General features: G+C 41.3%; 1 protein-coding gene across 6 annotated transcripts in view; it reads left to right on the top strand.

Moving 5' to 3' along the window:
• The window catches only part of Ebf1 (EBF transcription factor 1), a 408,859-nt gene that overhangs the window by 305,919 nt on the left and 76,084 nt on the right, over positions 1 to 26,856 (top strand). For 4 of the 6 annotated variants that reach the window (XM_029557945.1, XM_008821652.3, XM_017795229.2 and 1 more), the window contains 2 exons: positions 3,452 to 3,585; positions 18,773 to 18,899. In XM_029557945.1, coding sequence (XP_029413805.1) covers positions 3,452 to 3,585; positions 18,773 to 18,899 — 261 coding nt within the window. The remainder of the gene's footprint in view (positions 1 to 3,451; positions 3,586 to 18,772; positions 18,900 to 26,856) is intronic. The other 2 variants (XM_008821654.3, XM_008821653.3) reach the window with 1 other exon arrangement.

Genomic DNA, 26,856 nt, shown 5'->3' with positions numbered 1-26,856 from the left:
AATCATGTTATTGTCACAGTTTGAAGGAAGGAAAATCTCTACTTTGGTGGCTGGTGAGGGTGGGGGAGGCATTAAAGAAAAGAAGGGGAAAAAAACTTTTATTTTTTAATGAAATTTAGAACCAGAAATTGGCTCGTTGTCCTTGTGGACAGAGTGTGAAAATGTATTTGCTGAGAAGAAAGACTCTTCCCTCAATTAAATCATAAATTTCCTGGTAAAAGTAGTCTTGCATTGAAATATATACACCTTCTCTCCATTCTGTAATATTTCCTTGGAGATGGAATTATATTGATTGTTGCACGTCATTATTGAACTCTTTCATGAACCTCTTCACTCTTCAGTTCTCTTGAATCCTGTCATTGTGACTATAAAACAGTGATCTTTCTGTCTCCTGACTGCTCTTCTCTGGGTAGCCCATGTGAATGAAAATTGAGGCCCTTGCTACTACGGGTGTTCTCCAAGCATCCACAGGGAACTTACCCACAGGAGAAGAGGGAAGGCGAGCCCTAGGGTCTGTTAGCAGCACAACTATGTTAGGCGGTTAGTTGGGTTTTTGTTGTATTTTTTTGCTTATTTGTTTTAGTATTGATTTGCTCTAAAAAGTACAAATGTCACCACATGTCCTTCTGTCACTGAATTTTTTTGCTCACGTTACCTTAATATATGTTCAGTGAAAACAAAAACACACCAAACTTCAAACCGTATAAATATTGATAGAGTAAAACTTAATAGTCTTCCTTTCCTATCCAACCCACTGGAGTCATAACTCCCTGTCCTAAGGACCCACTGTGAACAACTGATGTAGATCCTTCCTTCTAGACCTTTTTCTAGCACGCCTGTTCACCCTTAGCATGTAGCTTCTCTTAACATACTCATGCATGTTTCATTCAATATATGGAAGTTTTCAAATTAGCAGGATCATGCTAATCTTTACGTTGTTCCCCACCGTACCCCGTTACTCTTCCAAGTCTGTCTCGAAATTTAAGACAATATCACAGTTTCTCCGCTAGACTGTGGCTTGAGGTTCTTCCCTTCTTCTCACTAGCTGACCCGTAGATTGACTTCTGAACAGTTGCTCACAGTATTTGAAAACATTGCAATTTTCCTTAAGTCCAGGTGTTTCAAACCATGCATATGGCTCCACATACACATACACACTTACATACCTTTGTGTTTTATAAATAGCAAGTGGTAAAAAGGACAGAAGATGTCAAGTGTAAATGCAGCAGGTCTTGACCATGAATTATAAGGCCTTTCTTCTAGACAGGTTTTCCTGAGATATTTGAACGTACCCTTCTGCCTCCTTTTATGTAATGGTGAGAAGTTTGGAAGAGACCTTGTTTGTTTAAATAATTATGCCTGCACGATTAAAAATTGACCAGGCATGATAGTAGACACCTTTAATCCCAGTGCTTGGGAGGCAGAGGCAGGTAGAACTCTATGAGTTTGAGACCAGTCTGGTCTGCATAGCGAGTTCCATATACAGACCAGGCAGTACTACATAGTGAGACCCTGTCTCAAAAAAAGTACAATCTGCTCCCCAGAAAATAAAATAAAATACATAAATGCCAAAGTGAATACAGGTAGTAACATGAAGACCGTTCCGTGGTGTTAGTGGTAATCACAGCCTCAACATTTAATAACTCCATTGAAGTCCATGCTTTGCTGTTAGACAGAGTTCTATAACAGGTTCTTATAATCAGTTCAGGTAAGCTAATATCCAGTATTTTTCCAAAATAGTTGAAGAAACAGCAACACCTTTTGCATGCTGTTCTAGCACCTAAATATACTGAGTTATAAATTAAAAAAAAACAGCAAAGATTTGCTATTAACAAAATATTTCCAAACTGCTTTGTATTTTAAGGATTTTACAAAGTTGTTAAATGTAATTTACCTATTTCATAAATAGCTTCAAATTGTACATCATAGTCTACCATTAATTTAGGAATCTTTCACCGTATGTGGGAAACACTTTACTTTTCAAGAAAGCTTTTGTGTAAGAAAAAGTCCTGTGCCTGGGAGACATTGATCTCACCCTCCTGTAGGTTAAAAATGGGGCAAGAACGTTAAAGTCAAGTCATGCATGGATCTTTTATAATTTCTTGATTAATTGTTCTGTTTGGGGGCAAAATGCAGGAGAGTAAAGTCCCTCGGGCTACCCGGCTGCAGCTGCAGACGCGCCTCTGAGAGTTCAGTCAGCACAACATGTTTAGTTCGGATGTTTTCAAACCTTCTTTCTGTGTAATTTTTTTAAGATAAATTTGAATCAGAACCAAAGCCTTCCTACTTGTTTGTGTGGTGGCACGTGAGCAGTGGTCACACAATGGGATGAACTTGATGTTTTCTTTCCTTCTTACAAAAGTTAAAACATGACATTTTGCCAAATTTGACAAAGTCCAATATTTTTTTTTTCCAGTTCTCTCCACCCTCATTACAGTTAACTGTCTTCAGTGCAGTGCTTGGAAAGTCTGTCTTAAAACTTAATTTCCTTTTATTAAAGAGAAGGGACTCGTTCTCTCTTCTTCCACAATCTCCCCCTTGCTTTCCAATTTTGCCCTGGTGCTCCTTGTGAAAAGAATCAAGACAACAGCAACAGGGCACTGTCAGATTAAAGATCCTTGACAGCATCAAAATGCCCTGAGAGATATTTCAAAACCATCATCCAATAATGCCTAATAATTCTGTCTAGAATATGCCATTCTTATTAAGAAAACCACTTATAATCTGTTTGGAATCACAGTGTTCACAAATTATTGCCCATCTCCAAGGGCCATTTACAATGGAAAGTAAAGAGATATGAAATCTTGCAAATGTTAGGCCTGGGTTTTCATGCCTGGGAAACACAACAAAGGCACGTGGCTGAGTCTGTGGTCCAGGCAGGCCCCAGCTATTTGCTGCATGATTCACCCTGAATGACTGGTACTTCTTGCATCTATAAAATGGTATCTATGGCATATATTGGAAAAAGCTCTAATGATTTTTAATGAGGACTGTTGCTATGCTAATGTTACAGGTCAGAAGGCCTAGCGCATTTCTCCTCTTCTTGCAAGCTTCCCACTGGACAAAAATGTCTACCTAAGAATATACAAGTTTTCTCTTCAAGAAATTTATTTAATTTTGAAGTGGACAGAGAAGGTTTCCAATGCATTCCAATCCCTAGCATTTAATAAATTCAATTTTTCTTCTGTGTTATATTTCATAATCTTTGAAGTTGGATAAAGATTTGGGTTAAAATATATACATCTCAATAGAAACAATGAAAAGGATGCTTTTAAGCACCAAAGTTGCACCCGTAGGTTACTGGTCCTGATGTGGCTAGGAATTGCTGAGATCTTGAGGGATTTTCTGTTAGTGAAAAGATAAAAGATTTTTTTTCTTTTTCTCAAGTCTCCCATCATTAAAGTTTGGTTCTAACAGCAGACTCCTTCTCTTTTTCATGTGTGTTGAAAAGCAGCTACTCCCTGTATCAAAGCCATCAGCCCGAGTGAAGGATGGACGACGGGAGGCGCGACTGTGATCATCATAGGGGACAATTTCTTTGATGGGTTACAGGTCATATTCGGTACCATGCTGGTCTGGAGTGAGGTAGGTGTTGTCTGAACATTAATATCTAATAGCTTGGTCTAGTTGAAGACACTGTCTATGCTTGAATTTCTAATAGAATGTGTAGGATTTAGTGGTGCCACTCTGGGTGGGCCATCTCCAGTTTACAGAACTTTGGAAACTAGGAAAGATGAACTGAATTTCCCAGGAGGCAGTGCTTGCTACTGGAATGACTCCCATCCACTGGCCCGTGAGCACCAACAGAGCTTTGTATAGTGGTTTGCCCACTTGGGCTTGTGGCAGGGTGGAGATCTTGTACACTGGGAAGTAGAAAGAAGATACAACATCATCAGATACATAGGAGAAGCCCTCTAACCCTTAGCACAATAGTTGTGTGTGGATATTCCAAAGACAGAGTCTGCTGTAGTCTGAGCTTCAGAGAACATCGTTTACAGCAAGGAGCTCCTGACTTACCCAGTGACTCTACATTGAAGAGTCTCACCATGGGACCCATGAGAACCCAGGGTTTTTTTCATGCTGGATATGTACAACTCTGAGGCACCTTGCACTGTGACTCCCGCCATGTGACCATGGCTGTGCTATGTGTGCAGTGCTTCCTAGGCATCTTGATCATGATCTTCATCTGATGGATCCCCTGTCTGGAAGATCTCAAAACACTCACATCACTGTTATTGCGAGGCCACGACAAACTTGCATTTGTTACTGAGTTTGGGGCTTAGAAGTCCTATCAAGTGTGTTCAAAGACCTCATTCACCTCAAGGTATAAAATACAGAGTGTTAGGGCTCTACAAGAGTGACTGTGGATGTCACTGGATTCCAGTTGCTTTGTAATCAGTACTAATAGCTCTGTTTTACAGAGTTCTGCTATCTAGGCAGTGTGCTGAGATTCTCAGAGATCTTGCTCTCTCTACTGCTGACCATGCACTCTTGGATGTATCTTTTCTCAATAAGTACACTGCAACATTAGGCATAAATAGCTGTAGATCTAAGAGCAGTGACTAGACCCCACAGAAGGAGTGACGTGTGCAGCCACACAGAGAAGTCAGAGGCTGCCCTAGAGTGGGAGCTTTCAATTTCTGCCCCTAGTTTCCTGAGCAGAATGCCATTGTTCAGCCCCTCCTGATATTTTGTGTTTTCTTCTTAGTGAGACCGTAGAAATGAGCAGAGTTAGGGTTGTGATTGTTGGGTATGCTTGCCTAACTAGAGCTTGTCCTTTCTAAAGTTACCCATGTGCACTTCTCCCTGTCGGGCACCCACTCAACATGCCCGTCGCCCTTGCCAGCACACCGCTATGGCCTTGCTGTTCCCACTGTGCCAACAGAGATGCATGCTCCTGGCCAGAGCATCAAAGCTTTTGTAAAGCTGAATCAGAACTGGGCTTCTCAGCCTATCTAGGTTGAAAACATTCTGTACTTGCTCTTGTCTACTCTACCTCATTCCTCACTGGAAGTATTGAGGTGTGCATGAAATAAATCATGTCCACAGCACCTTCATCCTGCTGTGGATAGCAGCCTATATGAGAATAGTCTCTCCCAGGTCTTGGGAGCTGCATCTTTGCCCCATTTTGATCCTCTTTGTGTGGCTTATCTTAGAATATGGGAGAGAAGAAGAAGAAACCCAAATTGTTCCCTTGCTTTGTGTCATAGCAGGTGAGGACTGAGGTGGGAATCAGATGGGTAGCAAGGGTCATACACTGCACAACAGGACATTAACCTGAGGCATCTGCTCAAAGCTTGTGTCTGTTGCAGCCCAAGTAGGCTCTATGGGATGCTGAAAAGGGGCATAGCAGAACACTCATTTGTGGCCCTTATTGTTGCTAGTTTTGACAAGGTGTCCTGTCTAACCACGTGCCCCAGTTCTTGTGCCCTTTTTGGGAGACAGATTAGAGACATTAGCATCTAACTTAGATTTATCCAAATTGCTTCAAAAGATCTACTTCCATCTAACAACAACAAAAAAGTGGCAGACATGGTGGAAAGCCTGCGGGAAAGGAACTTCCATTCTTCTCCCTCCTCTGAGACTCTACCACCATGTCGGTTCCCACAATCCCTCTTCACCCCGCCCCAAGGTCAGGGCTGTCTCCAGGAGGTGAAGGTAGGGGCATATGCTGTTTCTTTGCCCATCTCCTCTTCCCAAACAGTCCTGTGTCATAAATTAGCAAGGTCTCTGTCCTGGTGGAAAAACTATAATACAGTTTCTCAAAGAATTTTAGCAGGAATTCTTTTAGAATTAACAAGGCCACATGGTCAGATAATGCCAGGAATTAGATCTGAACTACATGGTATATCTTTAAAGAAGTCAAAGTCCTAGTTAACAATGAGAACAAATGTAATCTTGAGCAAGGATATAATAAAATAAATAATAAAAAGGAAATGTAGAAAAAGGAGATGTATAGGACACCAAGTGATACAGCAGTGGAGAGTCACAGTTAACAGCAACAGTGGTGGGTAATGATGGTGGTTGCTTTTAATCTAATAAAATTACATGACTGCCTTTTGATTTTGTTGAAGAAAAAAAAACCACCAAGTTAGAAGCCATTTTTCAAGGCTTACACTGAATAGAATCGTAGTTCAATATTGTATTTAAAACACAGCATCTATAAAAAAGTCAGGAAAATGAACTCTGACTGAATAGGCAATATTCTTTGAATACCTCTTGGTCAGGCAATATGCCCAGTGTTTGTGACAGCTGTCATGCAAACCTCAGGACAACTGTACACGGTGCTGTCCTCTGTTTCTGGTGAGAACTTGAGTTCAGAGAACTTGTTCAAGTAATAACCTGGAGTTAGAGATGAGACTTGAACACTGAAAGTTCACTAGTGGGGTTCAGCCTCATAACCTTTCCTGAGCTGACCTAAGCCATGCCTCCCACCTGGAGAGTTTACCTCCTCAAACCAGGGTACTATGCCCGGCAGTGCCATCATTCTTGTACTGGGGGTCCTAACAGTACTGCCACCTTCCCGGAAGTTTGGAAGTGGCAGCTGTGGGCTCAGAGAGGGAAGATGGAGTCCCTTCATTTTCTCCTTATGTCTGTTTTGCTTGGAGCCACTAACTTCTAAGGAGAATCTACCTTTATGATATACTATAAGCAAGAAATCAATCTGCCTTTGTCTCCACAACTGGGCCCGTTTATCCAATGTCATTTTTCCTGAGCTACGTGATCATAGAGCATGCCATGTCCTATATCCTGTACACGTAATCCGAAATAGACATTTTCTCCCATCATTTCTCTGTTTCCTTGCTCTGTAGCCTAGAGCACCCAGGCTGGTGCACCAGGACAAGTAGATAGCAGTTTAGATTAGCAATGGATGCTATTATGGGCAATCTTTTTTTAGCTAAAGAATTTTAAAAAGAGCCAGAGAAAATAGGGCTGGCTTAATTTACCCTCATCTGTGCTCTTCCCTGTAGCATCACCTTTTCAAATGAGTAGTTCAGCTGAGCTCTCTGGGGTCCCCAGAGGGTGGGAAAGAGAAAGGTGGCCCTGGACGGGTCCCGCCTTCTGTGAGTGCTCATATGCCTATGGCTCTTGTGTTTGTTTCCCATCTTACCGATTTTCCTTTATTTCATGCTCTCTTCTCTAGTCTTTTTAGAAAGTAAAATTTTAAATTGATAATCTTATGTTCTCCCCCCTGCTTTATTCCTATCTACTTAAAAGAAAATGTGCTGAAATGCTTTCTATATAAATCTAGAAAACCAACAGGGTTGATGTGAGCTAATTTTGAATGTGGGTTGAGAATTTTTTCTTGACCAGAAATGCACTTAGTTGTTTTGTTTTTCCACCCACATGGGATTTGGAGGGGCGGGGGGTCCTGCTACTGTTTTGTAAAGCTCATCACTATCCCAATATCTCCCCTGAATTCCTTTAATTTCTAAAGGATGAGTAGTATTTGGCTTGCCTGCTGCTTGTCTAACACTGGGATAGGTACCACGGGTAATTAAAGTTGGGCTTTGTGGGAACTGGTGTTTTATTTGGAAAGATAGTTTGCTCCCATGAAACAAATTAGAGAGTTGCATAATATATTTATATAATCTAGTATTAAATTTGTGGCTTGCAATTCAAGGCAAGGTTCTAGAAGACAGCAAGAACAGAGGGGGCAGAAGGAGACTGTTTGGAAAAACCAATCAAGTTCCAATTATGGCTCTCTGTGCTAGGTATTTTAGGTTCTCACGATCCTTTTATTTAATCACAGAAAAAACTAAGAGAATGCATATAGTATAAAGTCTTTCACTGACCTGATTTTTTTTTTTTTAAAGCTCAACAGTGGGATTGGGGGAGGTAACAGAAACTGTTCTAAGCAAGGGTTCTGATTGCACAGATTAGCAGTGAACATAGTGTCAGGACCTGGGCCGTTGCTCCACCTTATTGCTTAGAACAGGGATTTAGTCAGGGTTGGTTGCTGGACCTCAGTCTCTCCATATGGAAAGGAAGAGTTTACAATGCATCTTCTTTCAAATCAGTCTTGCTGTTCCTTGTTTCTAGAGCTTCTTCTCTGGAGGCTCTGCCCACAAAGTCAGAAGGGGACAGTACTTCTGGGTGGAAGACAGCATATCCTCTTCCAACCTTGGCCTTTCCTCTGGACCACATTCAGTAACACACAAATGCCATGCCTATTTGCAAAAGGATTCTGAGAATGTCACCAAACAATTTAATTAGTCACAAAATTGGATTTCCCTATTGATATGTGTTTAGTCAATATTTTTTCCTCTCTCAATTCTTGAGGTTCTATTATCTACTATCAACAGGAAACATACTACAGTATTACCCCAATTAATATTCCAGTTATATAGAATGCTGGTTCTTAGCAATATTAATAAATACCCCATGGGAGGTGAGGGAGGGACTTTTTTTTCCCCCAGTAAGTTTGGTCAATGTTGAGTCAAACAAATTTAACTCATCCTTACTCTAGGGCCTTGCAGAACTTTGGGGGCTCTGTCAGGCCCTGCACATCCCTACAATGCAGTGTTCAGCATGCCCTAAACTTCTGTAAGTACAAAAAGCCTGTTGTCAAAGATCACCTTACAGGAAAGATATTGGTGAGAGCTGACATGCATTTTGATTTTATGTTAATTAAGCCAAGTCATGAAATTCAATCGTGAAGTGATTGGGCTGAGGGGAGGGAGAGAGAGAGAGAGAGAGAGAGAGAGAGAGAGAGAGAGAGAGGAGAAAATCGCCTGAAATATTTGCAGAGTATTATTCAGATTAGATCAGGAATGCTTAGAGCCATTATTCTTTAATGCTGCAAGGCTTTGAGCAGAATTTCTCTCATACTTTGCATCTGGTTTTAGTCAGTGCACACTTGGCATTAGATGCCATGTGATTTTGTAGGACAGCTCTATATAAGAATCGGTGGTACCCTTCAGCTCAGATCAGAGAAGCCCAAGTTTCATAGCTGTACAGGCTAATTATCCTCACAGAGGGGCTGTGTGTTGCCTCCTTCATCCGGAGCAATGGCTGTTATTTCAACTGAGTTCCCGGAGACAGGGAGTGCAGTCAGAAGAGCCTGCTGGGGGAGATCTTGGGTGGATGGAGTTGAGTGAATGGGCAGCTTGTGGGTTTAAGAAGCAATTTTGCCACTTGAATCCCCAAACTGGAAATTGAAGATGTAATGCACTCCTTATACCTCCTTCCCATCTGTACTCTCCACTATCCATTTTCATTTAGTCACAAAGCTGAGAGGAATGATTACAATGAAAACAGAATTTGCTTCCCAGTGGTGTTCAAGAACATGTTGTAACCACTGGAAGTTTCCCAGCCTTGTAGAGTCTCAGTTTCAGGAATGTGTCTCAGATACAAGAGCATCTTTTTAAATCTCTGAGGGAGAGAGGTTCCAGAGTGGAACTGTGACTTGTGTCAGGAGCATGTTAGCTGTTAGTGCTGGGGTTACAACATAGATCTCTTGGCATTCCATCTCACCCCCATTCAGCTTTTGGTAACATTTGGTTTTTTTCAGGGTGTTTCCATAGTCTTTGAAAATACTTCCACTAATAAACCAACCTTTCTAAACTTTACACACCTTTCCCCAACACGTTGATGTGAACTCATGTCACATTGTACACGAAATACAACTCAACTAAAGTAAAAAAGAAATTAGGAAAAATGGGGAAAAACATTACCTCAATTACAGTCTCTTTCAAATTGCATAATAAATATATGATTAAACCGAAATAGTCATGTCTATTTGTTTTGTATATTTAGGGACATACTTTATAGAGTTCAAAGTTGATTCAGTCCAAAGATTTTAAATAATTGATAACTATTTTTTCCTAAACCTGTGCTTTAAAGTCTATATTTATTTAACATGTACCTATTGGGTGCTCAGAAGACACTTGACATGAAATTGTCAGCTCTGTCTGAATCAGTTACATTATGCTTTGACTATTATTTTAAAAGCATTTGCTTAATTTTTTTAGAATTTTATATATGTATACAAAGAAATATGATCATATTTCCCCTCCCCCATTTCCCCTCTCCAACTCCTTCATTTCCTCAAACACGCTCCTCTCCTAACTTCATGTCTTTTTTTTTCCTTTTTAATAACCTCCTAAGTCCAGTTAGTGCTGCTCATATGTTCATAGGTGTGGGGCCATCCACCAAAGCATGGGAAACCTACCAGTGGCCACATCCTCAATAAAGAATGATTCTCCCCACCCCAGCAACTATCCACTGCCAATAGCTCCTTAGGATTTCGAAGAACAACTTTCAAGCCCAAGTAATTTTATGGCGAATCATTTCTAAATGAACTTGCATATTTAAAAAAGGAGAGAAATGGATGGTCTAATGACTGTTTTAATATAGTTACACGGTTACAGCCATGCTCACTTTATTCTTAAAAGTGCTTTAGTCTATATTTTTATCTTTAATGACAAAAGCACTTGAAATCTCTCCTGTCTGTTGATAATTATGGGATACTGAAAAAAGAAGACTTTAAGCTGACATTTCCAGTGAGTTCACGAGGTATAACTTGCCTATAACTTGAAAGAAACCACAGGAGCGTAATGCACCTAATCAAAGGCAGAATTCACACCTGGCTACTGTCACGCAACATTTATGAAGAAAGGGGCTATCTATATAGCATTGAGCCCCTTCCCTGGGCTTTTCGTGCTGAGGTTTCTGGAATGTTCCCTGATGCTCCTACAACCTAGCTGGATCCTTCTTCCTTAGTCCATAGTCTGGGGTTCAAGCAGACCGCTATGGGATTCCTCCTTTTCAACCTCTGCACCCATAGTCCATCTGAACGTGGGTTCCAGTCCCCAGGGATGACCAGCTGCTCTTCATGCCTATCAGGATTCTTAAAGCAATGATTAGGATACCATAGAGTAGTTTCTCTTATGGCTAAACTCCTATGTTGCCATATCTCTACAACGTTACGTCCTTTATACGCTTCCAGCATGAGTTCAAAGTTGATAAAGTACACAATTTAACTTAATGGGTAACTGTCTAATTTTTTCCTAAATGTGTGCTTCGAAGCCTATATTGCTTTAACATTAACTACCTATTATAGGGAAAATACATGAGAAAAATTATAAATTTTGTCTCAATCTTTTGCATTCAACTTTGACTAAAACTTTGAAGAATAGCTTTCAAGCCCTAGGAATTTTATGGGAATCACTTTTAAATGACTTGGCATAATTTTTTTTTTAAAGCTAGACATAGTCTAATGGTTGATTGAAGGGCCTGTCCTCTCCCTTGAAGGTGGAGTTCATGTAAAATGCAGTTTAATTTCTTAGAGTGATTAGCACAGAACCCTGAAAATCAGTGGCTTTCAGTTTGTTGAAGGACTGACTCTACTTTGTTTTTCATTAATTCGTTCATTCTGAATAAATGTTTTTTCTTAGCAACTATTTTATTTGATGATGCCTCAATCACTACTGAAGAGATATAGCTTAGTTTTTGTTAGTACATGTGAGGGTGGGAGTTTAGATTAAGTTGCCATGCAGTAAATATGTAGGTAAATACCATAACATAAATCTACCAGAAATTATGAAGTATAATAATAAAGCTAACTCTTTCTGAATGGTTAATATAGGGCATAAATCTTCCTAAGTTTTATAGGTATTATGTCAATCTTTGTAGTTGGTCCCTCCCCACCCGGTCCTCCATAACAAAACTGAAGATTTGCAAACTGAATGACTTCTCAAAAGTCTCACAGCCGGTTATTTGCAAAGCTTGGATTTGAACCCAAGTCCACCTGACTCCTGAGCCATCTCCTAACCATCTAATACAATTATAGTAAAACTCACAGATTTAAAGTTTCAAAGTAACCCTACCTTTCCAAAATTTCAGGATGAAATCCAATCAAGCAACACATGTAAAGAGAATAAAAGACTTCAATAATTTTAAACAACTGATACTGTTTGCCCAGGTGCAGATCAGAAGGATCAAACCAGATGCAAGAAGTATGCAGAGGCACATTGTTAGAAGCAGGCTCACTGACAGCAGAAATGACAGCCTAATGTCTAGGGCAGAAATGGAAAACCTAAAAAGCAGACACAAAACCATATTACTGTGCAGCACATTAATGACTATTCATAACAATGGTGGCTCTGAGTCACCCAGAAAGAACTGGCAGCTAGACTCAGTAAATTTGGTTTAAAGCAGCAGGATGTGCATAATGCGTCCTCAAAAGACTTCCAGGCAGAACAGTTGTAGGGCTAAGGTGTTCAAAGAGATTTGACTCCCGTTTTCTATAGAAAGCTTACTTACCTCTCACACTGAAGGGGCATGTAAAAGACACATTATGTCCAAATATCAATGCATTCAATATGTAAATATGAGTTATACCACAGAAGTGTTAGGTGAGTCTCTGTGTCCCATTATTTGATATCCCTTCTTTATACTGTTAAGGGAACCTATATCCCTGATGGTGAAAGGCAAATTCATTGCCTAGCAGCCGTTCGGTGCTTGTTTTTCTTGCTTCATTCCACAAGCAGAGATTCTTTGTAAGCCACCAACTTTGATAGCAAGTATTAGACTCCTTCTATAAATGCATCTGGGTCTCCTTTTTCTTATATTTTAGTTTCTAAACAAACAGGAACACAGGACCAGAGCCAAACTGCAGTAGGGGATGCCATAGTCCTGTTGGCTCCAGTATGGAGAGAGCAGTCTTGAGAAAGAGTTCCTTGTGTCCTTCTAGACCCAGGGGCCAGCCTTGCTGTTGAGCCTCTGCCGGACCTCAGGAGCACGCCAGCTCTCTTGCAGCTCCCAGACCTCCAGGATGCAGTCCAGTCTTTAGTGGAGCCCAACTAACCTGACATCTACATCCTGGGAAGAGAGCTGGAGAAGTTTATTTTAAAAACAAATTACAAAATAAATAAATAAATAAACCCACAAAACCAGAGGTAGTTGAAGCACAATGTATTTATTTTAGTTCTTTTCTCCTCAATCTGTTATTTTGAAAAATGATCATGTTGCTGTTTTGTTTTTGTACAATTAACTGCATTGATTGAGGGTCACGGTTAACTTCCTGGTCCAAAGAACTGGGCAGTGTATTTTTGGGAATGCTTAATGAGGATACCAGGAGGTTTGTGGTAGCTAAGTAAAAAGCTTTTAGTTTTTATTTTTTTAATTTTTTTTTTTTAGGAAAAAGAATTCTGAATGGAATGGTGTTGATTATTTCTTTTTTTCATCTGTTTTCTTTTGGTGGTTCTGGACTGAACCCAGGCCCTCAAGCATGCTAGTCGACTGCTCTTCCTCTGAACTGTACCCCGGCTCCAATTATTTATTTTCTGTAAAGTTTCTTCAATCTTTACCTTAAGTACTAGGGGGTGGTTAAGGCCCTATGGTATTTGTTCATTTAGAGTTTTTGATGAACATTTTTTATATTTTATTATTTTTCTTTTATGTGTATTGTCTGTGTGTATGCAAGTGTACCCGTGTCGTGCAATGCCTGTGGAGGACCAAAGAAGCCATTGGATCCCCCTGGAACTGGAGTTAAGACAGTTGTTAGTTGCCATGTGGATGCTGGGATTTGAACCCGGGTCTTTTGCAATAACAGCCAGTGTTCTTAACCCCTGAGCCATCTCTCCAGCCCATTATGAGCATTTTTTGAGGGCTGACTTATTCTGAGGTCTTGCTAGATATTGTGGGAACACACTTAAAGCAAGAAGGGCCAAACACTTGTTCTCATGAGACTGAAATTCCACTGGAGGGACACAGAGAACAAGGAGGAAAATAAGACTGCAACTCTATATATCTACCTCTTTCTATGCCTATGTCTATACTGAGAGAAATTTCAGACAGCGGTCACACTGACTGCTGACTACTCAAAAGCTAGGTTTAACCCCTGTGGAATTCAATTCCTGAGACTTGAGTTTTGAAAGTCTTTTTACAAAGTTTATCTTTGGGGATTCATGTAACCCAGCCTGTTTTGCTAAGCATCGGTTTAAGCTATTTTCTTGAAAAGACCGAAGGAAACAGAATATTTGTGCAACAGTCAATGTTTTCTGCTGGTGCTTTCTCACATTCCCTGACAAATCATGTTCTGAGGCTGAGGTGGGCAATCCTTGGGAACAAAAGATCTGAGTTTTGAAAGCCAGAGAAAGCTTATTAGGGGACAAACCGAAATAGAAAGAGGAACCTAGGAGGTGACTTCTGACTGATGCTGTGTCCACCTCGGGGGAATAAAGATACAGTGCGGAGGTTCAGAAGTGCTCTCACTGGGGATACACTTTTCTTATTTCAACTTGCTTAGAAAAGCCCCAAAGAATATTTAAACTTTTAAAAATTCTGTCTCTGTCTCTCTGTCTCTCTCTGTCTTTCTCTGTCTCTCTCTTGTGTGTGTGTGTGTGTGTGTGTGTGTAAGTCAGAGGACAATTTGTGGGAGTTGTTATTTCTCTTTCTACCATGTAGGCCCCAGGGATTGAACTCAGGTTGTCAGGCTTGGCAGCAAGTTTTTACCCACTGAGCCATCTCGCTGACCCTGAAATAATATTTTTAAATGCTGTATCTAGTTACAAAAAGATGAGTGTTCCAGAATGCAGGGAAGACAAGCTTGCTTGTTTGGCCACTGGTACTAGAATCTCTTTAGACTCCTTAGGTGAGCTGATCTCAAAGATTTAATTATGCTTTTATATTTCAGCTTCGTTATTTAACCGTCTGCTCTCACTGCCCACCCACCATTCAGCACTCCTGTCTATCTCAAAAGAATGAGAGTGATCATCCTAATTGGGGAGGGCAAATGCTGTGAGAATTATTAATATCTAAATTAAAAACTTAATCTGGAAAGTGCTTTAGGGTCCCCAGAGAAGCGCTCCACAAACACAGAGCCTACTTAATAACATTCTCAGTTTCCACAGAGAAGATTGGAGCTCACATAGTTGTAGTAAACTGAGGCACGGAAGGTGATGATGGCAGAGTCCAGACTCCGTGAGTCACTAGATGGTTCCGAGTAAGGTTGCTGAAGAAAACCATGCTCTGTGCTCTGCTGGTTCTGAATTGTTCTAAGTTTAGCTTCACAGAGGGAGAGTGATTGTTCTGTGTGTTTCCTGCGCTCCCAGGACTTTTAGTTGTTGAGGATGTGACTGACAGTAGACGGAGGGTATAAGGTCCATAAACCAGGAATTATAGGAAAATGGTGAGCAGTGTAGGGAGAGACAGTTGTGGTGGTACCTGGATGGTCCTTGGTTAGGCCAATGTGCTGCTTCTAATTGGTCCCTTGGTTCTGTTTCTCAAGTTTCCTGAAGCTTACTTTCCTTCTCTATGAACCAGCTGGTAGCCCTCTAAGACTATGCTACTAAGTCACAGGAAGAGTATGAACATCACAAAAGGTCATTATTGCTGAGATCTTCACCAAGGTCATCACCATCCTCATTTAGTGAGAATTAGAGTGGCACAGAGAACACGTGCTATGATCCTCAGAGAAGAAAAGTTCTTCCAAGACATGCCCTTTCCTCAGAATCTCACAGTGTATTTTCCTCTGACTTCAAGCGCTCAGGGCTCACATCTTCCTGTTCCAAGGCCATACTTTTGATAGTACAAGAGCCAGACACAGATCATTTGGAGAGCTGGGCTGGCCTGTGCCCCTCTTCTGGGCCCCTAGATTTTGTACGTACCCTCTTCAGACTACTGCATCCCCATGCACAGCTGCGGAATCTGCACCGTGGCCCTCTCTCCTGGCTCCAGTACTCTGTCATGGAAGGGACCTATTTGACCTCCTACACATATGCAATTGTCTCTTTCACAGTGGCTACTTACTGTAGAGGCCACAGTGAGTCTGCCTGACTTGGCCACCCCAAGGGGCTTTTCTGGTCCTATGCTCTGCATCTGGAGAGGAGAAACCCTCTTATGGGTGGCCTGTTGCTGCCTGATGGTCTCGCAGCCTCTCTGGAGGGTCTGCGGAGATCATAGATGCTTTATTTTCATGCAATGCCTATATTTTCCTCAGAGGGATACGCAGAGGAAAGTCAGTCACCCACAACTTTACCACAGAGGTGACTTCTGTTATCATGTTGCTGTTTCCCTCTTAAGCTTTCCTCTATGCAATTACATACAATATTCATGTATGATCACATGGCATACATAGTGTTTCAAACTGACATTGTTCCACTTTTGGTTTTTAATAAATTTTTACAGTAATTTCTGAATATGTACAAGTTGTTTACGTTATTATTTCCTGTGTAAATATGAGGAATTAACACACATATACACTCATTAGGAGGTAGAAGACAAATCACATTTGAAGTTTTCAGATACTCTTTCAATTTATTATAAATCTTTTAGTATCACTATATTAATTTTTTATTGTTTTTAGAGTTATTTTTATGTGTGGGTTTAAATCTGTATAACTATATAAATGTATGCCATGTGCCTGAAGGTGTCTGCAGAGTCCAGAAGGGAATCACCTGGAACTGGCTTTACAGACTGTAGTGAGCTGCCTAGAGTGGGTGCTGGGAACCGAGCTCAGGTCCTGTAGAACAGCAAGTGCTTCTAACTGCTGAGTCATCTCTCCAACCCTCTTAATTCTTTTGTAAAAATAATTTTGCCAGACGTGGTGGGTCATGACTAATCTCAGTACTCAGGAGGCAACAGATGGATCAGGTAGATCTCTGTAAGATCAAGGCCAGCCTGGTCTACATAGGGTGCTCCAGGCCAGTGGGGCTGGAACGACAGAAAGGACGTCATCTCTCAATGGGGTTGCAAACTGAGAAGTGCTGCTCTTTCTTACAAGATTCAAGTAACAAACAGCCATCTGTGTTCATGTGGGGACATGAGTGCTGGGTTATCTGGATGATTAATTTAAGAGAAATGTAGCTGGGGAAGAGTTAGGTATTCCTGGATTAAGGAGAATGGCCTCTGGATAAGGATTATTATGCCTCCTGGGGCCAGACCTCTAGCAAAATTTTGAGCACATTTACACATGTATTTTTTCCAGGAATACTTCAAAAGTATCATGTATGCAAGGCATTCATTTAGGAACTCTTAAGGGTACAAATAGGAATTAGAGATCTGTCTCCGATCTCCAAGACTGCATAATGGGAGGAAGATATGCAAGAAACTCTTTATGGCACACAGTAAATAAGTTGCTACAAGTTATGGTGTGAAAGCCATAATTGTCTAAATTCCTACATAGATGCAGGTGACTCTGACTTATAGGATCAGGTAAATGGACTGAAATCCAGAACATGTGGGTAGGGATATAGAAATTATCTGAGTATTAGTTGGCAAAGAATGATATGGACCCATTTTCTCTCCTGCTTTTTGTCCAATAGTAAATTTGATGATACGTAGACATTAGAAGGCACAGAGTACACCGAGAGGGAAAAGACAAAGAAATGAAATAAAATAGAAATAATTTCAAGAGCATAACAATGTGGAAGCATTTGCAAACAACCCCTCCCCCCATATTTCAGTGGTTACCTAGTGCTTTTCTGTATTACAGCAAGATGTAAGGCAGGCTATTCCAGTACAGGTTCTCGAATTACCAAGGCTAAATTAAATTACATATATTTTGAATACTTTAGCAAGCATGTAAGACATTTTGGAAGAATTTCAATATGAACAGGACAATTTTTCTTTATTAATATAATACTTTATTCCTTGAGACTCTCATACATGTACACAATCCGTTTTGATCATATTTACCCCCAATGTCTCCTAGGTGCACCCATATCCCTCTCCTAACTTCATGTCCTCTTTTCGCGTTCTGTCTTTTATTTATTTATTTTTAAAACACCAAGTCCAATTTGAGCTGCCCATATGCACATGGGGCCATCCATTGGAGCTTGGTCAACCTACAAGGGGTCACACCCCTACAAAACACTGACTCTCTCCTCTAACAGCTGTCACCTGTCAATAGTTTCTTTGCTAGAGGTGGGAGCTTGTGCCCTGTCCCCCATGCTAGACTGTTGACTGGCTTAATCTTGTGCAGGTTTTATGCAGGTCTTAGAATCCAGGACCAGTATAGGTCAACCAGTCAAATACCAGGCCTGGATTTTTCAAAGACCCAGATGAAGATCATTAATAACACTTTAGTTATATAAACAGTGACAAGTAATAAAAATAGTTTTGTAGTATAGCTTGAGTGTCAACAGAGTTCAGAAATGAACTTTCTCATTGTGCTTATGGTATTGCATAGTGGACAAATGACCATCCTGAACCCCTCTCCCCAGCCTGCCATTTCCCTTTTATGGAAGAGCCCTTAGTTCAGCCTGAGCCATAAGCTGTTCCAGGAAGGGAGATTCTTTGCTTTCCCCTCCAAAGCTCTTTGATTGTGCCTCTGGTAGTTAATGTGCCAAATGGTCTTCAGGGTGTTTTGTACATGTGTTTTGCAGCTAATCAGGGTGCTGGAACCTACTGTTTTCCTACCTCTGAGCTCTCCATGTGTTTAAGAGCTCAGTTCAAACACCAGGCCCATCGACTTCTGGAGAGGCATGGCAGAGCTTGTTTGTGATTTTGGGTGTCTGTTGCAAACAGATTTTTCCAAAGGATATCCTGTAGGAGATAAATCATTCCATTAGGCCAGGTTCCTTTTCCAAATCAGGAAGCCCAGTGCCTGCCGTATAGGAAAACCCAGATAATGATGTTGTGGCTGTACTTTGGGTCCTGGTAAATATTGTTGTGTCTTCTCTACAGGTTCCATCCAGATTGTGTTTAAACACTGACAGGTTAATTATGTGTTTTAAAGCTTTGTTTATGGAGAGCTGATAGAGCAGCTGTGAAAGGGATCCTTTACATATTTCAATGACCGTTTCCCCCCAAATGTCTCCTACAGTTGATTACCCCTCATGCCATCCGTGTGCAGACACCTCCTCGGCACATCCCAGGTGTTGTAGAAGTCACATTGTCCTACAAATCCAAGCAATTTTGCAAAGGGACACCAGGAAGATTCATCTATACAGGTAAGCTTGGCCACAGTAGATTAAATGAAGCTGGTTTGGCCTCATGGGGTCTTTTAAAAAATGTTATTTTTAAAAGTTTTATGCATATGAGTGTATTGTCTGCATGAATGTAAGTGCATCCATGTCGTGCGATGCCCACAAAGGTCAGAAAAGGGCATTGAATTCCCCCGGAATTGGAGTTACAGAAGATTGTTAGCTGCCATGTGGGTGCTGGGACTTGAACCCGGGTCCTCTGTAAGAGCAGCCAGTGTTCTCAACTGCTGAGCCATCTCTCCAACCCTACTCATGCAGTCTTTTACTTGATCTTGTACATACAAGATTTTTTTAAAATCTAATTTTTGTTAAGAACTACTTTCTCCATTTTAACAGATATATGAGCAATGGAGTCATGTTGGTTATTATTATTAAAAATTCATGTAAGTGTAATAGTTTTAGATGTTGAAATAATTGTTTGGATACTTAAAGACGTGGCATGAGACGTAAGAGAAAGGAGGAAGATATTAGACAGCTCTGAGGTCTGTGTAAGCTAAGCTGGTTTGTTGGAGTCTGCTTATGGAGCAGTGCCGTGCTTTAATGAACAGCGCTCCTTTCTTCTAGCCTGCCATAGCGTTCACATTAAGCACATTTGGTAGTTTTCCTTTTTAATTCTGGGTTGGTGCTTTCTTCTCCAGCAAACTGCATTTTTCCCCTCCCCAAACAGCACTGGCACATGGACGTGCCTTGTGGTAAGACGCTAGGGTTACAGGGTGCATATGAAATCCCTCCTGCTAGATGTAGCAAATCAGGCAGGATCTGGAAAGGCAGGATGTGGAAACACATGTAATGTGCAAAGCAAACACCCAGGGATCTTTTTACAGTTTATATTCTGCTATGGAAGGGTGGGTAGCCCCTGAGACACTTATCTGCTCAAAGGTGGAGGCTTAGGCCGCTGGTCAAAGGACCTCACGTGGTGGGGTAGAGGGAAATGCAGGGTCTTCTGCTTGTAATTCCTGGTTGGTCAGCATCCATGAACTAGTCACAGATCTTCTCCCCTACTCAGTAAAGAACCATGAGGCCAGAACACATAGAGGGGAAGTTCTACAAATGGGTCTAGAGCACAGAAGGGCCAACTCTGTTCACACATCCTAATTAAACCATATAATTCAATGGACAGATTTCCTTTTTGCTGTGACACTTTACATCAAAGCATCTTTCCCTTACATTTCAATACTAAGAACAAAATCAAGCACACTTCTTAGTCATCCAGTCTCTGTCACTCTCAAAATTATAAAAACAATTAATACATCTTGACCCTTGGAACTGCCTCCCAGTCCTTTAAACAAAATGCAGGTTTGGTGCCTGCCTGCCGATTAGTTTTAGTTAATTGAAAATTATAGGATTGACCCAAGAGGAAAATTTTGTTTGCACTCCAATCACTTTTACAAATTAAGGAAAATTACCACAATTTTGTTTAGCTAAGGTTTCACACTGAGTTCAAGAAATTAGCTCAGCCATCCCAACAAAGTCAGCACTTTGTTAGTGAGTGCTTGAAAAAAAAAATAATAGTCTATCTGGAGTTTTGTGGTGTATACAAACGAAGCATAGAGAAAGCTATGATGCTTTATAGAAGTAGGCCAAGTGTTTTTAATTAGGCTCATTGGTTCAGCGTAAGTTTTGAAGAACAATCAAACTAGTGGATTAGCTGTTTCTTTTAAAGCTAGGATTTCTTGCTATTCATTTTTCCCATGAGAACTTCCACATAGCCCTAATATTTTTTTCTTTATTCCCCCCCACCTTTTTTTTACAAGCCTCATTATGGGCCTGCAGGAAAGGGACCAATTGAAATTTCTGATACTGTAACACTCCCCACCGTCATTCCAAGGGATGGGAGTTTTTCACGATGTTCCTCACCGAACTCGTTGTTCTGGAACATATTACAAAACCACAGAGGCCAAATGTTTTCTCTGAGGACTTTGGACTCTGATTCTGGCCGAAAACATTTAGGCCTTGCCCGTTGCTTATTTACTCTGCTATTAAGAACAAGAAAAAGAGAAGAAAATGCTTGTGTGGTGGGAGGTACGAGAGGCAATCAGCCGTGGCTTCCGCGTTGGTGACAATGTCCCTGCCCATTAGTGGTTCCATTTTGTGGTCAGGTCTCATTTAGAAGAAATTATTTTTAATCAGTGTTCAACAAAATATCCCCTAGAGCCACCTGGCCATAAAAGTTTTTTTTTTCTTCTTTTATATTTAGTCACCACCATTAAATTACTTAAGTTCTAAAAAGAAAATAACTAGGGGCTGACCCATTACTATTTAGATTTATTTTTTAACCATTAAAAAATTGCCATCAATTTGAGAAATCGTATCTTGGAAAATCTGCATCATGCTGGAATTGAGGACAAAGATAAGAACAGCAGATTCATAAGTGGAAGAAGTTAAAAGGAAGAAAGTTGTGTTGATGAATGCGTGTGTGTGTGTGTGTGTGTGTGTGTGTGTGTGTGTGTAAAGCCTTGCCTCCAACTGTGGGCAGCTGAGAAGAACATGCCCTTTGATTATTTCCTAGGATGGAATAGAACCTCCTCTATGTTAGAAAAATAAAAACGTGAAATTGGGACAAAGAGGCCTGCCATTGTGCACTATTAGCACTTACTGTGACATCACATGGTTGTTAACAAAAGGGAATTTCTCTTCAGAGTGAACCTCATGATCAGTGGTACTAAGTGCCCCTGCCAAGGGTCCTTATATGGTTGGTGCTATCAGGGATCCCCTGGGATTGACTCAGTTTACCTCTCTGCTTGTTACCATTTGCCAGTAAGGGTATAGAGGTGGGGGTGTCAAACCTTTCTGTTCTCTGATTCCAAATAACTGCTCGGGGTGTTGTGCATGAGAAGCCCCTCCTCTGTCCACTCATAGAAGCTCACACTTCATTTTCATTAACATCCATAGTGTTTCAAGATGTAAGGCTTGACTCTCCGGATTGCTGAGCTAACCCTTCATGTTCCTTAACAGGATGTAACTGGAGTCTTTCTGAAAAAAAAAAGAAAGGAACGAAATATCCCAGAACTTTAAAACAACACCAAGTTAAGGCACTATTGCTACTTTCAGTGTTCAAGAGAGAGCTTGGGTATGTGAATGTAGACGACACTTAAAAAAACTATATTAAACCAAAACAGAAAACAAAACCAGACAGGAGCAACCTGGTCTAGTCTATGCAAATAAAGGCAGTCTTTTGGAAGAAATAATTTGACTAAGCACAGATTAGCTGAAGGCTGGTTCCACTTGTAAGGATGGTGGGTACAGTTCTCCATCACTGGTCCTGAGACTTGAGGCATTCTTGGCCAGTGGATGTGTGATGCTCTTGGATTTGCCTAATCAGAATCATGGAGAGGACTGAGTCCCGGCTTGAATAGAACACCTAAGTCCAACAGTACTGTCCAGACCAAACTTGATTGTGTCCAGTTATTCTTGCAAATGCAGGGCTGTACTGACCTTATGTTTTAAATGTTTCGAAATGAAGGAAATGAAAACCCTGTTTAGTCCCAGGCTTGTTTTTGGAGCCTTATGACCATGTGTCTGTTCAGTCAGTCCCAGAAAAAGGAGGTCCACCTGACCTTCATGGCCACGTGGGGCTGGCTGCCCACACCTCTATGATTCTCACTCCCTGTTTCCTTATGGCCATTGGTTCTTTTAGAAGCACAGACTTTCCTGCTAAGCCTCAAGTGAACTTGGATGTTAGTAAAAGTTTCTTAGGAGTTGTTAGATGCTACAATTCTTAGAATTCTTTTTCCTGATAACAAATAGCTGCATCTAAAGTTAAGTTTTCCCTTTTGTTCCAGTCACTTTTCCATAAGAAAGGCTTCTGTGTCCCAGGGGAAAAATGGGCCACAGGACAATGTTTGACCAGCTCAGGTGTGCCATCCCTCCCCAACAAGGCAGCGAAAACTCTAATATCCCAGATGGTTGGTTAAGTCATCACTTAGCTTTTACCGTCCACTGTCTGGTTTTAAACATTTTTCCCCAACTTGTATGCCTTGTGGTAGAACTAATCCAAATCCTTATATTAACTTTGAAATAAAACTTCTTCCTGCAGATACTTCCTGCTTGTACCTCTAGTCCCTCCACAATGCAGAACATATTACTTGACCTGCAGAAGGGCTTTCCTGGTCAAATGTGCTCTGCAGCTTCTGATGACTGTTATGACTTCAAGTTGTCATGTTTTCAACTGATCACATTTGTTCTCTTCTCCCCCCTCCTCCAGCTTCTTCCCTTCTTCCTTCTTTCTCTTTCCTCTCCTTTCCCTCTTTCATTGCCAATAACACAGAGTTGCACAGTGATTGGGTTCTTCTCGTTAAAGTATTGGGTGTAGGTTGAACTCCTGGCCTTCCCATTTGCTGGAGAGGTTATTTCTGAGGCCCTGTGTTATGACCCTGAGCTGCAGTCACCTCATCTTTACAATAATGATAACTTGCTGGAGTTGTTCTGAGGATCAGAGAAATGTAAAGTACCCAGGGAGAAGTCAGATCCTAGCAGTTTGCATAATAAACTTTGCCCATTATCTTGAGTCATAGTCATTCATTCATGTTTGAGTCCCTTCCATGGAGGGACTGTTTCTAGGTTGTTTTCTGTTATTGTCTTCCCAGAACTCTGTCCTTTAATGTTCTTAGTAACAGAACTGCATGCACCAGTATATTAAAGAAACAAGTAATAATAACCAATCACAAATAGAAATAACTGTGTGAAAAAAGAAACTTTATTTATTTATTTATTTATTTATTATTTTGGTCTTTTTGAAACAGGGTCTCCTATTGCCCTAACTGGCCTGGAACTCACTATGTAAACCAGGCTGGCCTTGAACTCACAGAGATCCGCCTGCCTCCCAAGTGCTGGGACTACAGGCATGTGCCACCATGCCTGGCGCAAATAATGATTTATATATGTATTATTCCAGCTTCTGTTTCTATATCAAAGTGCCCCAGGTTGAATGCTTATAAACAAAACTGGATTATTTAACACATAGTTTTGGAGGCTGAAAGTCCAGGAACAATTGGTCCATCTCTTTGGCCTCTGTTAAGGGCCCTTTAGGGCACATTACATTATGGAGGATAGCATTGTAGAGGGATATATGTGAGAATGATCATGTGATGAGGAGAAAGCTGGAGGGATTTATGGGTTAGGCTCTCACTTTCGATAGGAACCCACTTTCATGGGAACTATCCAGGATCTCACAAAGAGTATGCTAATCCCTTCCAAGGGCAGCTCTCTGAATGACCTCATTTCCTTTCACAAAGCCTTACCCTTGATACTGCCATGTTGGGCACCCAGCATCCAGCACAAGAACTCTTGGTGGCCACACTCTATAGCTTCAAACAGTACATCTTTTGATTTGGCAGTCCTGATTTAGAGACTTCTCTGATCTTAACCTTTTCAGGAACAACACATGGGTTTCCTCTTGTTTACATCTCAGAATTCTACCTCTCTTCTTCAGGCCACAGAAGCATGGGTACAGGCCATCACCAATGTGTGTACATAGATTATAGATAGCTTCAACTCCAGGTTCAAGATCTTTCAGATCAGAAAGGTCTGTTTTTCACTTCTTTGAAGTCTCTTATACAAAATGCAAGTTTCTACCATAGGCGTATCAAAAGCATCCAATTTAAGTGGGAAGCAGAGAGCTAGAACAAATGACTCTCTCATTCTTTAGCCTGTTCTTACACAAATTCATCACTATCTGATGCTTCTGAGAAGCCACTGTCTTATCATTGCCCAGCAGAGAAGCCACCTCTGTTTGCTCACCTATGCAGGCTGCACTGCGTCCTCTGTGCCAGGCACTCACAGCCATTCGTCTTCAGTGTGGTGTTCACTCAGCTCCATATGTGTCTCAAGCTCACTTCGTGTTCAGCTACCTGAGGCGTGGCAGTTCCCTTTTGCACAGGTACATACAAAACTTAAATCCAGTTCAAACTGTTTCTCCGAATGTTCTCAGGCCAGAGCAGTGGAGCAGGCAGGGCACGGGCTGAGAATAAGCAGGTGTGTGTTGTAGCCCGCCATCTATATCTACTGGCTAAGGACCTAGCACAGACTGCTCACATCCTCCACGCTCCAGTGTTTTCACTGTGAAATGGGCCAGTTGGACAGGTGCTCTCCCCATGATTTGTCCTGACTGACTGGAAGACCTCTGTCTTTGGGTCTCTCTTGACCCACGTGCTTCGAACTCGCACCGTTAGCTTCCTTATGCCCATGGCTCTCTTGTTCTGTTCTTGAGTACGCTGATGTCCAAATCACAACTTCATGAAGTTCACTAACCTCACGAAGAAAGAGGGAGACATCCATCCTTCACTCCTTTGCATACTCTGCTGAAGCAACGTGAGACCTCAGCTGAGATAGATGTTCTCTAATAATTGATTAATGTATTGCCAAGGATCAATGGGTCCTCATTGATCTTTGTGTTCTGAATGACATCAGAGGTAAATAGGAGCTGTTAATTAATAATCTATCCTTTTTTTTACCTGATGTTTTGCTGCACAGAATGTAGTGGTTGGGGTTTCTGATAACAATGATGTGAGAGCTGTATCGCATTCTTCATTTTCTCCTGTGTAAACTGGAGATTATTTTCTAGAATTTTATTTAAAGACTAAATAGGTCAGTGTATGTAATGCAATCCTAATGGTCTGGTACATGTGTTGCCCCCAAATAAACTCAAAATGAAACTAGCAGACAGTGGGGTGGGAGTGTTGTTCCTCTAAAAAAATCCCGAGAATTGATCAGTTTAGCCCACTTTGATTGACGTGTGTGTGTGTGTGTGTGTGTGTATGTATGTGTCTCCTTTCCTGTGAAGAGAAGCATTATTTCTTGCTAAGCTTTAGAGCAGAACTCAGAATATCTGGGTTTTGGGTTTGATTTCCCCACTTCCCTTGTTACTTCCCACTTCCTTTATTACATGTATGTTTGCGTATTGCCTGTTCTATTCTAAACCAGCTCTAGGCAGTGTCCTAAAGCAGAGTTGAGCAAAGCAGTCAGAGTCCCTGTTTTCACTGATCTTAGATTCAGGTTTTTTTATGTCAAAGCTGGGAAACATCCAGACAGATAAGAGCAGGGTTTCAGATAAGCATGTAACACAGGAACCCTGACAAGTCAGAGATATTTCCCATCTGGAAAAGATACATGAGCTAAGATTTGAAGAATGAGAAAGAGTCATTCAGAGAGAGTGTTCTACATATTGAGTGTGTAAGAGAACAGTGTAGGGAGAGAATCTGGCTTCTAGTTCCACGGACTTAGAGCGCTGTAGCAGAATTCTAGTGGAGCTGAACTCAGGAGGAAGGAGAGAAATGTTGAGAGCAGGTTGGAGAAGTGGGCTCGCATGAGTGTATGTGCAACCTTCTATGTCATGGGGAGACATTGTGGCTCTCTTCAGAGCAGCAGCAACTCTTAAAGTGTCTTAGATGACAGTTGGACAGGACATTGATAATTTAGGGCAGGGGACCTCTGGCAGGATGGAAGTTGGAAGCCCTCCCAGGACGTCTTTGAAGTTGTCACAGGAAGATATTTGGCAACTTTGGTTTAGGAGGCAAGGAGCAAAGAGGGGTGTACAGAGGAGTATTCGGGAGCTTTTGAAGAGGAAGAGTAAAAAGATAGCTTAGATGTGAGGAGAGAAGCAGGGGATTTGAAGCTACCAGATTTTTTTGGCTTCTTCACCATGGTGGTGATGGAGCTGCGACTTTTCTCTGCTTCCCAAGGGTTTTGTAATGACCAGCAGAAGAGTGAGCCTGGAGAAGCTTTGTAGAGGGTGACAGCCTTCACATGTGTTCATGTTAGAGATGGGCCTAGCAGCTCCTGAAGAATGGAGGATGGAAGGCAACAATATGCTTGCTTTCCTCCCTCCCTCCCCTCCCTCCCTTCTTCCCTCCCCTCCCTCTTTCCCTCCTCTCTCTCTCTCTCTCTCTCTCTCCCCCCCCTTTCTCTTTTTATATTTTTGCGAAAG

The sequence above is a fragment of the Nannospalax galili genome, unplaced genomic scaffold, assembly GCF_000622305.1.
Source record: "Nannospalax galili isolate Female #2095 unplaced genomic scaffold, S.galili_v1.0 scaffold667, whole genome shotgun sequence".
NCBI lineage: Eukaryota > Metazoa > Chordata > Mammalia > Rodentia > Spalacidae > Nannospalax > Nannospalax galili.
Note: the sequence above shows the minus strand (reverse complement) of the source record. Positions and strands in the feature narration are given on the sequence as shown.